General features: G+C 34.0%; 3 protein-coding genes and 1 pseudogene across 3 annotated transcripts; 3 read left to right on the forward strand and 1 right to left on the reverse strand.

The window, feature by feature from the left end:
- Positions 1 to 300: 300 nt before the first annotated feature.
- LOC144997594 (peroxidase 41 pseudogene) lies at positions 301 to 1,689 on the reverse strand (annotated as a pseudogene).
- A 3,058-nt stretch (positions 1,690 to 4,747) lies between these two features.
- Positions 4,748 to 7,889, forward strand: LOC144997835 (uncharacterized). The gene is made up of 3 exons (XM_078957699.1): positions 4,748 to 5,537; positions 6,745 to 7,064; positions 7,130 to 7,889. Exons 2-3 carry the CDS (start codon positions 6,747 to 6,749, stop codon positions 7,703 to 7,705), a joined length of 894 nt encoding a protein of 297 aa, XP_078813825.1. The 5' UTR covers positions 4,748 to 5,537; positions 6,745 to 6,746; the 3' UTR covers positions 7,706 to 7,889.
- Positions 7,890 to 8,003: 114 nt separating this feature from the next.
- LOC145045160 (uncharacterized) lies at positions 8,004 to 8,726 on the forward strand. The gene has a single exon (XM_078993503.1). It carries the CDS (start codon positions 8,004 to 8,006, stop codon positions 8,724 to 8,726), a length of 723 nt encoding a protein of 240 aa, XP_078849629.1.
- Positions 8,727 to 13,830: 5,104 nt separating this feature from the next.
- Positions 13,831 to 16,335, forward strand: LOC145045161 (uncharacterized). The gene has a single exon (XM_078993504.1). The coding sequence runs from the start codon at positions 13,831 to 13,833 to the stop codon at positions 16,333 to 16,335; it is 2,505 nt and encodes an 834-aa protein (XP_078849630.1).
- Positions 16,336 to 17,290: the final 955 nt, after the last annotated feature.

Here is a 17,290-nt window from a genome sequence, read left to right on the forward strand (position 1 = left end):
TATGTCCCTTTTCTTTTGCTGCCCTTGACTACGGCCCAACTCGTCTATGTATTGGGCCGGCCCTGAACAAAAGCATTTGGCTTTTGTTTAAAAAAATCAAGGGCCCTTTTATGAATGATAATATATGGCATTACCATCGTAGTTAAGTAAATTAAGAAGAAAAACTATGATCGTAGTCATCTTTCACATCTTTCCTTAACTCCTTAAGGCATCGGTTTTTTTTTATAGATCTGAATTTTTCTTGATTTAAGTATGTATAATGAAAGATTCAAATCTTTTTTGTTCACTAAAACGCCATGAAATAATACTTTCTATGCTCCCTCGGTCTAAATAAATTTTACACGAAAAACTATTTGAATACAAACAAAATGTTACATAATCCTATAAAATTTTAAAATTTTGCATCCCGTTGAGCTAGCCATAGTCATGCATGCTACGTCGGTATAATGGCAACTTGTTAAGAAAACTCAACACTTAAATGTTTTGCGTAGTTTTACTTTTACCCATTTGGAGATTATTGAATGCATCACATCTGCGTCTAACCTCTCCTTGTTTCCCAGTTTTCACCTGGTAAACACTCGTCTTCTCCATTGCTCTCGCGAAGTCCCTGAAAAATACTACCGGATCCCTAGCGTACTCTTCAACAAAAGGTCGTGTTCTCGGGTCGGATGCCATGGCTTGATCCGTACCCAGTACCCCAAGTCCGTTTAGCAGGTTCTTGAAAATCATGTTATCGAAGTTTCCGGCGGAAATCGGGTCCAGGAACGCCGATATCGTCGGGTCCGAGGAGCTGTTTGCGCACATAGCTTTTAATCTCTCTGCTAATTTCGGGTGGACTGACGGGTCGGGTTTAGGGCCGAACAGACGGCTTTCGAATTCTTTACAGTGGGCAAAACCAATGGTGTGGCCGCCGCCCATTAGCACCACCAGTTCTCTGATGGTGTAACCGTGGCCTTCAAATATACGAATGATGTCATCCATCGTCATGTTCGCTCTCCCAAGCCGACCCTCGACGTTCGATGCTTTGGACTCTAATCCGTCTTTCCGGCCTAATTTTACTTCGTAATGTGGACCACCGACCTGAATCACAAGGTCTCTGGTGGCGACGGCGAGGATATCGGAGCAGGAGACGACACCGGGACATTCGATCTCAAGAGCCGTTTTTACACGTGCTACGATGTCAAACCCATCACCAGCGAGCGACTCGTTGATATCCATGTCTCTTTCAGCTTTGTTGTATGCGTTGGAGGAGATGAGAACGGAGGCGTCGCAGCCACCCACCATGCAATCATGGAAGAAGAGACGGAGGGTGGCAGCGGCGGTGGTGGGGGTGGCTGTTTGTTTAGGTACGACAACGTTTTGAAGGATTTCATGAAACCTTGGGCATGATTTAGCGTAGTAGTTGAGGCTTAGGGCAGGCGGATGTTGGGATTTTTTGGCGATTATGGCGGAGGAAAGGAGGAGGATGATTAATGGAAGCAATGATGAATTAGCCATGGTGGTTAAGAGGAAGGGAGGGGGAAAAGAGGTTGAAGAAAACTGATGATAGTTTTCACGGCGACGAGCCATTGTCGGAGATGGTAACAGAGATTATGTTCCTCATTTTTCGTACCTACGCGATCCACACACAATTAAAAACATAAAACTGAAATTTTTTTGGTAAGAAAATAAATTCTTTCAACATTTAATATTGAGAAATTTTATTCGCATGAAATTTTGACAAGGATCATATGTTTATAAAATTAATTATATTTAAGACACTTGTTATCAATGTTTTAAAAACCGTTGTTTTAGTTAAACCGGTTTGGTGATCGGTTCCCGGTTCAACCGGTTTGACCGCTGGGTGAACCGGTTTCTATATTTTTCATGTTTTTTTCTATTTTCCTACACATACCTACATATATAAATTATGAATTTGATGTTTATAAGTTTAAACATTAAAAATACATTAAAATAACATATAACCATAAGTTTTAGTGTTTTATATCAATCCATATATGTCAAAAGAAAATAAATATAATACCAAAATAAAATATAATTTTAGATGAATGCAAACACATCAAAAAAATTTATAAAATTTATCATATGTTTTTATTTAGCAAAAACTAAATAGATTTGAAAAAAATCACAAAAGTTTATTATGTATATGGTTTTTTTTCATGTGGTTTTATTAGGTTTAACCGGTTTATTTTGACCGGTTCAACCGGGTTTTTCTAAAAACCGGACGGGTCAATCCGGTTCAGAAATCAATGTAAAACCGGTGATAGTTGAACCACTTCCTCTCCCGGTTCCCGGTCCAACCGGTTCGACCGGCCGGTTCAAACCGGTTTTTAAAACATTGCTTGTTATCGTTTAAAATAAATAGGAAGATAAATATAAAGAAAAGTACAAGAATATTTCATTTTTTTAGGTAAATGACACGGATGATCTTCGTGGTTTCGGGTAATCTATGTCCTTGATCTCTAACTTTTTTCTTTTTTTTATCCCTACTAAATATAAATAGACAATTTTACTTTTATTTTATTTTTTTTCAAATTTATTTATTATTTATTTGTTACCAAAAAGGATAATAATTTGATAGGGTAAGATACTTTTTGAAATATATACATTTAGTCCTTATTTTTTTTTTATAAAATAAACCCTTATACTTTATTAATATGTACACATTATATCATTTTCACTGGATTCTACAGGTTTTACTGACGTGAAAGAGTTTATTTTACAAAAAAAAAAATAATGACTAAATTTGTACATTTCAAAAAGTATCTTATCATATCAAGTCATTTTTCGTAAAAGAAAATTTGTATATGACCGGTATACCGGGTATAGTCGGTCACAAGGATTGTATTGTTATAAAAATAAAGTATAAGAGTTTATTTTATAAAATAATAATAATAATGACTAAATGTATACATTTTAAAAAGTATCTTACCCTATCAAATCATTTTCCCTTACCAAAAACATGTACACTTGAATAATATCTTGTTGAATTTATGGAGTATTTGGACATAAAGGCATTTTGGGAATTAATTATGGAATTAAACAACCCATTTGTTGATTAGGAGCTTGGTATGGGATTAGATTGTGTTATAATGTTTTATGCATTATACAACACCCAATGATGCAATAAATGATTTGGGGATGAGTTTTATAGATTGAAGAATGTGATTGAAAAATTCGAGCTCTTAACCCTTTCAATGGAGTGTTTATAAGAATTGGAGTATAATGATGGAATTAAGGATTCCATGGCAAAATTAAACACTTACATGCGATTTATTATGGTTTTATGTTCTTGACAACTTTCATTTGAGTGTTTAACAAGTTGAGAACAAGTATGTGGACTTTGGAATGTTCAAGTGTAGAATGGACTAACTATCCTTTCATTTAAAGTCTAAGGATCATTATGATCTTAAAGGTTTCAATGTGCACTTAATGAATTAATTAGAGTGTTTTTGGATGGTAAAACACCCCTTAATCATGTGTGAGAACCTAAATAAGTGCTACAAAGTGATTTGGAAAAGGGCCTTCAAGAACTATGCAAAGTAGGGTGTCATTTTGAGAAAAATTGAGTTTTGTGTGTGTGCAGACATGAAAACACGACCCGTGTAAATGCATGCTTTGGTTTACATGGCCAGTGTTAATCCCTATTAGAGGTTTTCTTGTTTTTTTTTTTCATAACATTTGCATACGGACTCGGATTTACATGCGGTTTTCGCCTACATTCATATTTTTTCTTGAGGAATACTATGAAGCAATAAAACTTAGTATTTTAACCTTTGATGGGTATTTTGGTAATTTTAATGACTTAAATCCATATATGGTGTAGGTAGTGTTTGAAGAGGATTGATCTAGGGAAAGGAACTAGAAGAGCATTAGCTAACCTATATGTGATTCAGGTGAGTATGTGTTGGCATTTTGCCACTTTGGAGTACATTGGAAAATGTTTTTTTATAATAATGAAATACTAATGTTTTGATATATGAAATGTTTTGAAGTAAACGTGTTAAATGCTTTTGGAAAGAATGCCTTGAAGGCAATAATGTTTCTAAAAGCAAAGGACGTTTTAGAAGAACAAATATTTTGATAATCTGTTTGAAATGTTTTTAAACGAGTATTTGGATAATAACGTATGAAATGAGTGAACCATGGAATGTGATGACAAGAAATTTAAAGTAATGAAAACGAATGGGAATTAATTAAAAGAATTGGAAAGTAATGAAATGAAAACTACCCGGACCATGATACCTCATAAGAGGTACTAAAGGAATCTATCGGGGTGTCGCCTCCCCTTCACGAGATAGATGTCCTAATGGAAATGATGCCTTAGTGGATTGACTTGTTCTTTCCACCTTGGTCTAGACTTGGTATTGGTTCATTTATTGGACGTAGACCCTAAGTATAAAAATGGAAAATGTTTAATACCAGAACTATCCCTTAATGATAAAAGAAAATCAAATATGGAAATATAGCTTTTGAAATGAAATGATAAGATATGAATTGATATTAATGACATGTATGAAATGAGTTTCCTTTGAAAATGCTTGAAAGTGTTTTTTTGGTTTAAAACTATGTTTTGCAAATATGAAATGTTTTTGGTAAAAATGTGAAAAATGTTTTGGGGCACAAACCCACGTAGCTCATGAGACATTATTGTCTTACGAATCTCTTTTCAATGCCATGTATTTTAGGTTTCCTTTAAGAAGAGAGGATGATAGATGGAAGTTAGAAGTCAAATAATAAAGAATGGAATGCAACTTGATAAGTTCCTTATTATTTTGTATTGATGTAATTCCTTCTTGCTTCCTATGTATTTATTGATGTTTAATGGTAACACCAAATGTTTTAATTTACAAATATTTTTGTGGGACTGAGTTTTGTTAAATGTGGGTTAACAGTCGAATATTTTTAAAACCATAGCATTTTAAAGTTTGAAAAAATTTGAAATTTTTGGGGTCTTACATGTGTAACACCGTGATTTTTCACCCAAAAATTTTCTTTTATTTTAACCAATTATTATCATAAAACCATTAACAAAAGTCTTAAAAAACATCATCAAATTAATTATAAAATATTTTAAAAACAACCCATCAAAAAACATATTTGTAAAATCCAACCAAAACAAACACGAAAATCAAGTGTAAGGGGTCGTTTGATATGCTATCTAACTGGGTCTAAAGCGAGACTGGGTCCATAAAATACCAATCAGCAAGTTTGATTTTGATTTTAGATCAAGGGACTCGGTCCAAACATTAGGACTCGGTCCAATGAAAATAGAGGACTCGGTCCTTGCTTTAAACTTGATGGACCGAGTAAAAAAAACCAAAGCTGCGTCGCCCTATTTCCCTCCCCTGTTTACTTCCCTGCGACAAAACAAGAAGTGAATCAAAGCAACGATCAACAACAGAAACAACATCAATCAAGAACAGCAGCAACAACAAAGCAGCGATCAACAGAAGCAACATCGATCAGCAGCAACAACAAAGCAGCGATCAACAGAAACAACATCGATCAGCAGCAACAGCATCAATCAAGAACAGGTTTGTTTTCCTTTTTTTATCGTTATTTTTTCTGCAATCATCAGCAGGGGCAAAAATGTCCGGAATTTATTGATTCTTAAAATTTCAATGTTTTTCATGTTCTTGATCAACGGGTTTGTTTATCTTATTTTGTCCTTATTTTTTCTGCATTCATAATCAAGGGCAAAACTGTCCAAAATTTATTGCCTCTTAAAATTTCAATGTTTTTCATGTTCTTGATCAACGGGTTTGTTTATCTTATTTTGTCCTTATTTTTTCTGCATTCATAATCAAGGGCAAAACTGTCCAAAATTTATTGCCTCTTAAAATTTCAATGTTTTTCATGTTCTTGATCAACGGGTTTGTTTATCTTATTTTGTCCTTATTTTTTCTGCATTCATAATCAAGGGCAAAACTATCCAGAATTTATTGCCTCTTAAAATTTCAATGTTTTTCATGTTCTTGATCAACGGGTTTGTTTATCTTATTTTGTCCTTATTTTTTCTGCATTCATAATCAAGGGCAAAACTGTCCACAATTTATTGATTCTTAAAATTTCCATGTTTTTCATGTTCTTAATCTTTTTTTTTGTCCTTGTTTTTTCATGTTGTTGATTCTTAAAATTTCCATGGGAGCATGCATGTTATTTCCTAATTCATGAAAACAAGAAGTGAATTTTTTTGATTAATTACTATATATCTTCCAAAAACAAAATTGGTTCATATGAAATTATGATGGTATCGAATTTTAAGCCTTAACACAAGTTGTCATGAATTCTAAACTTTAACACACATAGATTAATTAGTAGAGTGACTTGGAAAATTATATATAACTCAAGTGGTTGTGTAACCGTATATCTTTGTGGTATTGTATCTCTTTAGAGCTGTGAATGTTATATATGACAAAGGTAAACGAAAAAGTAAAAGTTTTGAAAATAATATGTAGAAAGTAAATGTTGGAAACATGCAATTCGTAGAATAGTAGTGTGAATCTAGGGCAAGAAGTTTATGTTGGTGATGTTACTTTTATGTTTGTGAGTATTTGTGTACATGTGTATATATATATATATATATATATATATATATATATATATATATATAGTTGTGTATATGTGGTCAAATTTGTGTGCATATATATATATATATATATATATATATATATATTTGTGTTTATGTGTGCTAATATGTGTATATTTGCATAACATGTTAAGCATTTATTTATTCATTAGACATGGCAGAAAAGAGAAGTAGAGCTAGTTGGTCTTCGGATTTTGTGAACAAAACTTTTCTTGATGCATGTATCGAAGAACTGACAAGTAACGGTCGGGAGGGTAGTGGTCTCAAAGGTACTTCATGGAATACAATAGCTGAAAAACTAAAAAAAGAACATGGCTTTGTTGTTGACAAGAAACAAATGAAATATCGTTATGACTACTTGAAAAGCAAGTATGCAGTTTGGTTGAAATTAAAAAACAAAACTGGGAATCTCTATAATCCTATCACAAACACGTTTCAAATGACGGATGAAGAGTGGAAAGCGGAGGCGAAGGTAATTTATTAATTTAAAACACATTATTTTTTAAAGTATAATAATAAAATCAAATTTTCCAACAGTTGAACAAGATGGTCGAGAAATTAAGAAATGCACCCCTCCTTTACCCTGATCTGTGCACCCAGTTGTTTGACGGTGCGACCTCGACCGGTGCTGCTAGTTGGGGACCATCTTCAACACTCCCTCACCCTACAGAAGTGTTTACTACACAAGATTATGAGGATATCGAGATGGTAGATACACCACCTCAAATGGATATCCCAGCCTCAGCTTCAACAATACCCCCACCTACAAGTGCATCACATGCAAGTGGAGATTCGTCTGGTCGGTCCAAAAACAAAAGAGGAAAACGAAATGCACCCACGGGCACGCTAGATGATGACATAAGAGAGGTTGGAAAGGAAATTATGAAGGCGGCTCAGGCGTTCGCGCAAACTAATAATCTTGACAAGGAGATGGATGAGTGTATTGAAAAGTTGAAAGGCTTAGAGTGGGGAGATTCTGATCCGAAATACATTACTGCTCTTATGTTGTTTGCGGAAAATGCTGGTAACAGGAAAATTTGGTTACGCCTCGAGTCTTCGACTTGTGAGTTGTGGGTAAAAAGTGCGGGAAAGTATTTTGGATTACTTGGTTGACTTTAGTATGACTTTAGGAAGTTTTTGTCTTTATGCTTTATGGATTTACATTATGGTACATGTTATGGATTTTTATGTGTAGGGTTGTTATGTGTTTTGTTTAGGAGTTTTAAGTTTAGGTTGTTTATGTGTTATGTTTAGGATTGTTATTTGGTATTGACTTTTATGTTATGGATTTTTATGACATGGATTTTTATGTTATGGAGTTATATGTCATCCATTTTAATGTTATTGATTAATGTTATGGTTCATGTTATAAAATTTATGTGATTTTTGTTTAATATGTAACAGGATACATATGGATAAGGAAAGTGAGTTTTTAGGTTTCCTTATACTCTCATGCTATTGGTTGATATTGGTTCGAAAAAGAAAAAAAAGAATTGAAAGAATAAAAGCTAAGGAATCGGAAGAAACCGGGCATGCATATACACAAGATTTGATACACGGATGTCCTATATACTGTTTTGATATGATGCGTCTTTCACAAGATGCATTTGTATTATTATGCAATCATTTTACTCAAAGAAATTGGTTGCAACGTAGTAGGACAATAACCGTTGAAGAGAAGATGGCAATATTTTTACATGTTATAGGACATAATGAACGTTTTCGAGCTGTTAAAGAAAGGTTTTATCACTTCATACAAACGATTCATCAATGTTTTCATGAAGTGCTAAAAGCAATGATGTGTTTTGCAAGAGAAATTATTGTACCAACATCTTCTAATACACCAAGAAATCCCTCAGAACGACATAGACGGCTAAAAAACATATTTCCCGGAGCATTAGGTGCACTAGATGGAACACTTGTACACGCAGTTGTGCCTGTTGATGAACAAACTCGCTATAGGGGAAGAGGAAAAGGTGAATGTTATCAAAATGTAATAGGAATTTGTGATTTTGATATGATATTCACCTTTGTATGGGCTGGATGGGAGGGCGTAGCACACGATTCTAAAGTTTTGAAAGAAGTTGCATTTAATCCGACTTCTGGATTTCCATTCCCTCCACCAGGTTTGTAATTTTTCTATAAATTTTATTATCTATATTATCTTTATGATTAATTTGTCACCAATCTACAAATAAATATTACCTTTGTGATGCTGCATACACCAACACCCGTGGATTTATGGCTCCTTACCGCAATACTAGGTATTGGTTAGCCGATTTTCGAAGACACAGAGCTTTAACAAAGGAAGAAAGGTTCAATCATGCTCATGCACAACTTAGAAATATCATTGAACGTGCTTATGGTGTATTGAAGATGAGAGTTCCAATTTTAAAACGTATGGCTCCTTATCCTTTTCCAGTGCAAAGAGACATAGTTATTGCATGTGTTGCGGTCCATAATTTTATAAAGAAATACGATATTCAAGATGACCTATTTACGAACTTTGAACAAAACACTATGGTTACTCCTAATGTGGGAGGCGGAGGAAGTGAGGGCCAAAACATACAAGGCATAGAATGGGGTTCAGAAGCCGTTGAGTATATGTCTACTTTGCGTGGCCAGATTGCTAATCAGTTACTTCCAAATGGTTCACGTTAAATGATATACTTTTTTATTATGTATGACAATGAGTATTTTGGGTTTTCTATTACACTTTGTATTTGCATTTTAAATTACATATGTTTATTTTGGATATTATGTGATAATTTTTATTTTTATAATTATTTTATCCAGCACAAAAGGACAACATAAGGATAATATGGTTATTTTTATCATTCAGCACAATCAGTCAGATAAATAATCAAACAGCATAAATTCAGTCAGATGTGGATTCAGTCAGCATTTCTAACCCAGTCAGCTTCTAACTCAGTCAGCTCTAACCCAATCAGCAACTATCAAACGACCCCTAAATGAAACATCATAAGGAATCTCAAACTGGTATCATCACTATTATTAAAAGGACTAAAACTACTTGTAACAACCCAACCTCACCAGACCAGTGATAATCAAGCTACCTGTACCAATGCAAAGCCACAACAACAAGCAAGAACGAGTGTCAACATCAGTATAGTGGGTCAATCTCAAGAACATAAGCATGGAAACAAAACATACACACACATCATGTCAAGTCATGTAATCACATCAATCCATGCATCATACATCGATATAAATTAACATATACATCTATACATTAATCTAGACATTCTTTAATTGCAGTAATCTTTGTGTTTGGATCTATTTCATGGGGTTCTTTGTTATTGTTAAGTCCTTGGTAATCTTTGTGTTTGGATCTCTTTCATGGTGTTCTTTGGCATTGTTAAGTCCTTTGATGAAAAGGTGAGCTTTTGATCTACTCCAGAAGTAGTGGAGGTTAGATCTAAGCCCCACCAAGGTCGCTTGGTCATAAAAGTGGAAACATTATGAAAGGTTTTGGTCCATGCATATATTAAGCTTTTATTTAGTCCATTCTTTTAGTGTTGAGCCCCATTAAGTTGTGGTTGTGAGTAAAGTTGGAAACTTTACTGGTTAAGACCTTGGTTAGGGATGAGATCTAGGTGTTGGACATCTTGACTTAACCCATTAATAGCAAAGTAAAGGTTTTTGGACTCCTAACTAGTACGTTGGGTGTACAAGGAAGTACGCTCAACGTAATGCGAAGTTTGTGCATCAGGTTTTTGTACGTTGCACTTTATGGTCGAGTACGCGGGGCGTACATCTTTAGTACGATGGGCGTACTCTTGAGAAGGGTGTTTTGGGCTTTTGATGTTTGGGCCATTATTGGTTTTTCGTACTTTGGGCCTTATTGGGCCATTAGATTCTTTTTGGGCTTCTGGTTGATATCCTTTAGGCTCCTTTGGATGTTAGGCCCATAAAGGGGTGTTGCGGCCCAATTTGGAAAATTAGGCCATAATTGGGCCCTAGATGTTTATATGGAAAATGGCCCTTTTGGATTATTGGTTTAGGCTTGCGCCTTGGCAAAACATAGGGAAGGGTAAAATGTCTTTTACCCTAGCTTGGACTCTTAGGGCGAGTCACGATCCAATTATTAATTTGATGTTATTTGAACAATTGATAGCGCAGGATTGTTAGCAGATCTGCAGTCAGAGAGTATCTGTGGGTTTTAGCTATTTGAGGTGAGTCTTCTCACTATATCCGTGGGTCGAAGGCACCAATGTCAACCTATTACTTTTTATGAGGATTGCTAATTGTCTCTGTGATACTTGCATGAAAGACCATGGGAGGCGCTCATGGCACTTGGATATCAGACATGGGGGGAGCCCATGACATTTCTTGTAAAGACCATGAGGGGAGCCTATGGCACTCAGATATCATACCATAGAAGGAGCCCGTGACATTCCAGGGAAAAACCATGTGGGAAGCCCATGGCAACTACATGTATGTTGCATGATATTCTGTGGTTGTGAGTTATACGGTATTTTGGGGAACTCACTAAGCTTTGTGCTTACGGTTTTCAGTTTATGTTTCAGGTACTCTGGTTTTCAATAGGAAGAGCTCGGAATGATTGCAGAGCACACACCACATGTTATGACTACAAGATCTATAGATGTTTTTAAAAGAATTAGTTTTACTATCTAAAAATGAGTTGTGACACAATTTGTTGCTTGTTTACCAGTTGAATCTATGTAAAACTTTTATAGTTTAAAATCATTGAAATTATGAACAATATATATATATATATATATATATATATATATATATATATATATATATATATATATATATATATATATATATATATATATATATATATATACACTACAAGAAATAAACGCATTAGCGGCGACGCCTATAGCGGCGACGCAGAGCAATAGCGGCGACACGTAAATGACGCGTTACGTGTCGCCGCTATTGCTCTGCGTCGCCGCTATAGGCGTCGCCGCTAATGCGTCCATTTAGCGATCCGCGTCGTTTTGACCCCATCCGTCCGATTTCAATTTGATCTAACGGCTGTAGAGTAAAGCGGAGACGCGCGTTATTTTTTCCCTCCACATGTCGCCGCTAATGCCCTTATGTCGCCGCTGTTGCCCTAATGTCGCCGCTAATACCCGTCGCCGCTAATACCTGACGCAGATTACCCCCCTTCACAGGTCCCCTTTCTGCCATTTTCTCTCTACCTCAATTCTCTCGTTCTCCTCTTCTTCTTTCTGCAATATCTCGGTTTTTTACTAGTTTGTGGAGTTGGAATTGCTTCTTGGACCGGTGCTTGCCTCTCATTCCCCCAAGACAGCCATAAACCGGTGATATTTTTGCAAATTCCGAAATTACCCCTCCTTCCACAAGGTCGAATTTCTCATCTTTTTGCTATGATTTTTCTGTTTTTGTGTTACTTAAGATGATAAAATGTGAGTGTTTTGTTGGTTTGTGTGTGTTTTGTTGAAATATTTTGTTTGATTGTATATATTTTGTTGAAATATTTTGTTGGTTTGTGTGTGTATTTTGATAGGAATGTGAAATATTTTGTTTGATTGTATATATTTTGTTTGATTGTATATATTTTGTTGAAATAAAATGTTTAGATTATATTGATGTATAAAAAAATGACATGAATATTTTGTTGAACTAAAATGTGAAATATTTTGTTTGATTGTATATATTTTGTTGAAATAAAATGTGAAATATTTTGTTTGATTGTATATGTTTTGTTGAAATATTTTTTTTTTCAGATTTGTAGGAATTTAATTATGCATTTTGTGTATATTTTGATATTTATGTTTACATTAGATTGATGTATAAAAAAATGACATGAATATATACATTTGTTGGATTGAAATTTATGTTTATACCACATTGCCTTAAAATGAAAGTTAGATGTTTATATTTGTATGAAATTGGAATATGCAAATTAGATGTATACATTTGACTTAAGTGTATGAAATTGGAATATGCAAATTGGATTAAATTGGAATATGCAAATTGTATGAAATTGGATATATACATTTGACTTAATTATATGAAATTGGATGAAATTGAAATATGCAAATTGGATGTATATATTTGGCTTAATTAGGTTATTAATAGCAACCTACTTCTAGTAATGTATTGTATATGGTTTCAAAGTGTTTAATTTATTAGTGACTTAATGTTTGGCCAACCTAATAGGAACATACTTTTAGTGTTAATATTAAAATAAAATAAAATTAGCTTAATAGCAACGTACTTCTTGTGATTTTAATTTAAATAGAATAAAATTAAATTAATTTAAAAAAAAACATTAAAAAATAATAAATTAATTGTAAAATCAACTTAAAGTAGTTTTAAAATCAAGTTAATGTTAATATTAAAATAAAATAAAATTAGTTTAATAAATAAATTAAACTAATAACAAAAAAGAAAATATTAAATTAATTATAAAATCTAATTAATTTACTTTTAGAATCAAATTAAGTTACATTTGTAAAATCAAATTATATTAATTATAAAACTAACTTAATAGCAACGTACTTCTTGTGATTTTAATTTAAATAGAATAAAATTAAATTAATTTAAAAAAAAACATTAAAAAATAATAAATTAATTGTAAAATCAACTTAAAGTAGTTTTAAAATCAAGTTAATGTTAATATTAAAATAAAATAAAATTAGTTTAATAAATAAATTAAACTAATAACAAAAAAGAAAATATTAAATTAATTATAAAATCTAATTAATTTACTTTTAGAATCAAATTAAGTTACATTTGTAAAATCAAATTATATTAATTATAAAACTAACTTAATAGCAACGTACTTCTTGTGATTTTAATTTAAATAGAATAAAATTAAATTAATTTAAAAAAAAACATTAAAAAATAATAAATTAATTGTAAAATCAACTTAAAGTAGTTTTAAAATCAAGTTAATGTTAATATTAAAATAAAATAAAATTAGTTTAATAAATAAATTAAACTAATAACAAAAAAGAAAATATTAAATTAATTATAAAATCTAATTAATTTACTTTTAGAATCAAATTAAGTTACATTTGTAAAATCAAATTATATTAATTATAAAACTAACTTAATAGCAACGTACTTCTTGTGATTTTAATTTAAATAGAATAAAATTAAATTATGTTTCAGTTGAATACTTTTTGAATCGTCAACTTTATAAATACTCTACTTGATTTTTGTTTCCTATAAAGTAAACCTTAAACACTAAATTATGTTTCAGTTGCATCATGTCTATTGATAAAAGCTGGACTACTAATCCACATCGTCAATCTCCCGAGTTCCAGCTAGGGCTCGACACTTTTGTCGAGAGATCCATGTTACATCTAGATTGTAAAGGTGAAACCAGATGTCCGTGTGAGAAATGTGATAATCGTTACTTCATGAATCCGAAAGCAATGAGACGTCATGTTCGTATATATGGTTTCAGTCAATCATACAAAACATGGATATATCACGGTGAACCTTTAATCCCTCCAGTTGTAGATGTTGTATCGCCAAGCAACGAGATGGCTGATGTTATTGACGATGTTATGTGGGAGTCGAGAGAAAATGACATAAACCTCGATGAAGGAACCTCGAATACAGGGGGTAGTGGTGTCGATGATGATTTTGAAGAGTTGTTAGAGGCAGTCGAAACCAAGTTATATCCTGGTTGTTCGTTTTCATTCCTTGATTTTTTAGCAAAGCTGATGCATATGAAGGTCAACAACAAATGGACTGATACTTCATTTGATCAACTCCTTGAGTTGTTGCATTCGGCATTTCCACCGGGCAACAAGGTTCCCCGTTCATATTATTTAGCAAAAAAGAAACTGAAGAAGTTAGGTTTGGGGTACGAGTCAATTCATGTGTGCAAAAATGATTGTTTTCTCTTCTGGAAGGAACACAAGTCATTGCAAGTTTGTCCCGTTTGTAAAGAGAGTCGGTGGATTGATAAAAACACCAAGGGCAAGAAAGTGGCTCATAAGGTGTTACGGTACTTTCCAGTGGCCCCTAGACTACGCCGTTTGTATTGTTCACGATACACTTCCAAAAATATGATATGGCATAGTACTGGGAGATCAGAAGATGGTGTGATGCGTCATCCCGTTGATGGAGAGTCTTGGCAAAAATTTGATGAAGATTTCCCTGACTTCTCGAGTGAACCTCGCAACGTACGATTAGGGCTGGCAGCTGATGGCTTTAATCCATTTGGTAACATGTGTAATCCGCATAGTACGTGGCCTGTTGTACTCACCACTTACAATCTGCCACCATGGCTTTGTATGAAAGAGTCATCATTCATGTTGGCCTTGTTGATTCCCGGCCCTAAAGCGCCTGGAAAGGACATAGATGTTTTCCTTAGGCAGTTAGTGGAAGAGCTTAAGTTTTTATGGCAATCAGGCATACGCATTAAAGACGCAGCGACAAACACATTCTTCACGATGAAAGCTATGTTGTTATGGACAATAAACGACTTTCCAGCTCGTAGTAGTTTATCGGGCTGGAGCGGACAAGGGTATAGAGCATGCACGACTTGCAATGAAGACACTCCTTCGTACCGTGCAGTAAATAAAGTCGTTTATATCGGTCATCGTCGGTTCTTAGATGCTGATGATCCATTAAGGATGAATTTGAAATTTAATGGGCAACCAGAGACAAGACCCGCTCCGAGACACTTTACTAATGAAGACATACAAGATCAACTAGGTCGTCTAATACTTCGTAAACCGGGTAAACATCCTAACACTCTCAAAGAAAACATGGATCGGCAAGGATTCGAGTTGAACTGGTCGAAACGTAGCATATTTTTCGAGCTCGAATATTGGTCTTCTCTACAACTGAAACACAACATAGATTTGATGCATGTCGAGAAAAATGTGGGTGAGAGTCTTTTGGGTACTTCGATGATGAATGATAAGAGTAAAGACACATCAAATGCTCGTGAGGACTTGAAAAATCTGAATATCCGGCGTGATCAATGGTTGCAAAAAAAGGGTAACAAGTTCACTAGACCACATGCAAGCTACTCATTCAAGAAAGCTGACCGCAAAATCTTTTGTCAATTTATAAGAGATGTTAAATTTCCTGATGGGTTTGGATCTAACATTAGTAAGAAAGTGGTAGATAATGATACTAACATTATTGGGTTGAAATCTCATGACTATCACATTCTTATGCAACGTTTGATACCGATTGGAGTTAGAGCGCTATTGGATAAAGAAACTTCTACACCAATTGTAGATCTTTGTATGTTTTTCAAGCAAATTTGCTCCAGAACACTAAAGGTGGAGGATATGAGGAAAGCAAAAGAAGACGTTATTAGAATCTTGTGCAAGTTAGAGTTGATTTATCCGCCAGCGTTTTTCGACATTATGATTCATTTAGTTTTGCATTTACCAGATGAAGCGATTGCTGGAGGCCCAGTATGTATGAGATGGATGTATCCGTTTGAAAGGTATATGAAAAAACTAAAAAACTATGTCAGAAATAAGGCGAGGCCGGAAGGTTGTATAGCTGAAGGTTATATTGCTGAAGAAGCTTTGACATTTTGTGCGATGTACCTTCGAGATGTCAATCGCCTTGAAAGAAACGAAGACGTTGTCATTGAAAAAACAAAGTTTTGGATGTTTGAGTCCAAGTGTCGACCGACGAGTGCAACGCAAATCAAACATCTTGATATAATAGAGAAACGTAATATTGAATGGTTTATATTGAATAGTTGTCAAGAAGTCAGACAATACATCGAGTAAGTGTTCTTACTTTTAATTATCTTTCATTATTTATTGTTACTTTTTTCCATTCATTAATTTAATATATATATATATATATATATATATATATATATATATATATATATATATATATATATATAGAAAATTCAAATCTGAACATCCTGAAAGTGACGAAAAGACCGAATTTCCCAGCTGGTTTCTTGAAAAGGTAATCATAATTAACAAACAAATATCTTTCATAAATTTAATGAATCAAGAATACATAATACATCAACATATGTTTAATAGGTTTATCAGCTGGAAAAAGAAAACTCTCCTGAATTCCACAAAGAGTTGTCAGCCCTTTCAATGGGTTCACAAATGGATGTTTATACTTACACTGCGTGCATAGTCAATGGTGTTAGGTTTATGGTACTTAGTCGTGATGCACAACGCAAAACGCAAAACTCTGGGGTTCTAGCGGTTGGTGAGAATGGAGAGAAATATTATGGCCAGTTAGAAGAGATTATGGAGTTGCAATATCCATATGATTATTCGACTGTAATATTTCGGTGCAAGTGGTTTGATACAGGCGATATTCCTGATGATAATTTCATAAGTATCGACACAGAAAAAGAAGCGTACCAAGATGATCAACTCATATATGCTTCGCAAGCCAAACAAGTGTTCTACATCCGCCAGCCTGTTAATCATCGAAGAAACCAAAACAACAACCCTCGTTGTATCGTCGAGCATGTTAATCATCGAAATATTTGGGATCTACCATCCGACAATCCTCGTGTCCAAAATGCTTACAGTGACTCTGTCCAAGATGTCGACAATGTGGAGGCCGAAAATGTTGACATAGTTCAAAACAACTCTTCATCTGGAGCTAGACTTTTTATTGACTTCTCACAATACTTTCAAAACAATGTTGATGTAGCTCAAAACAATGCTGATTATGATGATGAAGACGAGACTGAAGTACCTCCGC

Source organism: Lactuca saligna, chromosome 5 (genome assembly GCF_052625555.1).
Source record: "Lactuca saligna cultivar CGN05327 chromosome 5, ASM5262555v1, whole genome shotgun sequence".
In the NCBI taxonomy this organism is placed as follows: Eukaryota; Viridiplantae; Streptophyta; class Magnoliopsida; order Asterales; family Asteraceae; genus Lactuca; species Lactuca saligna.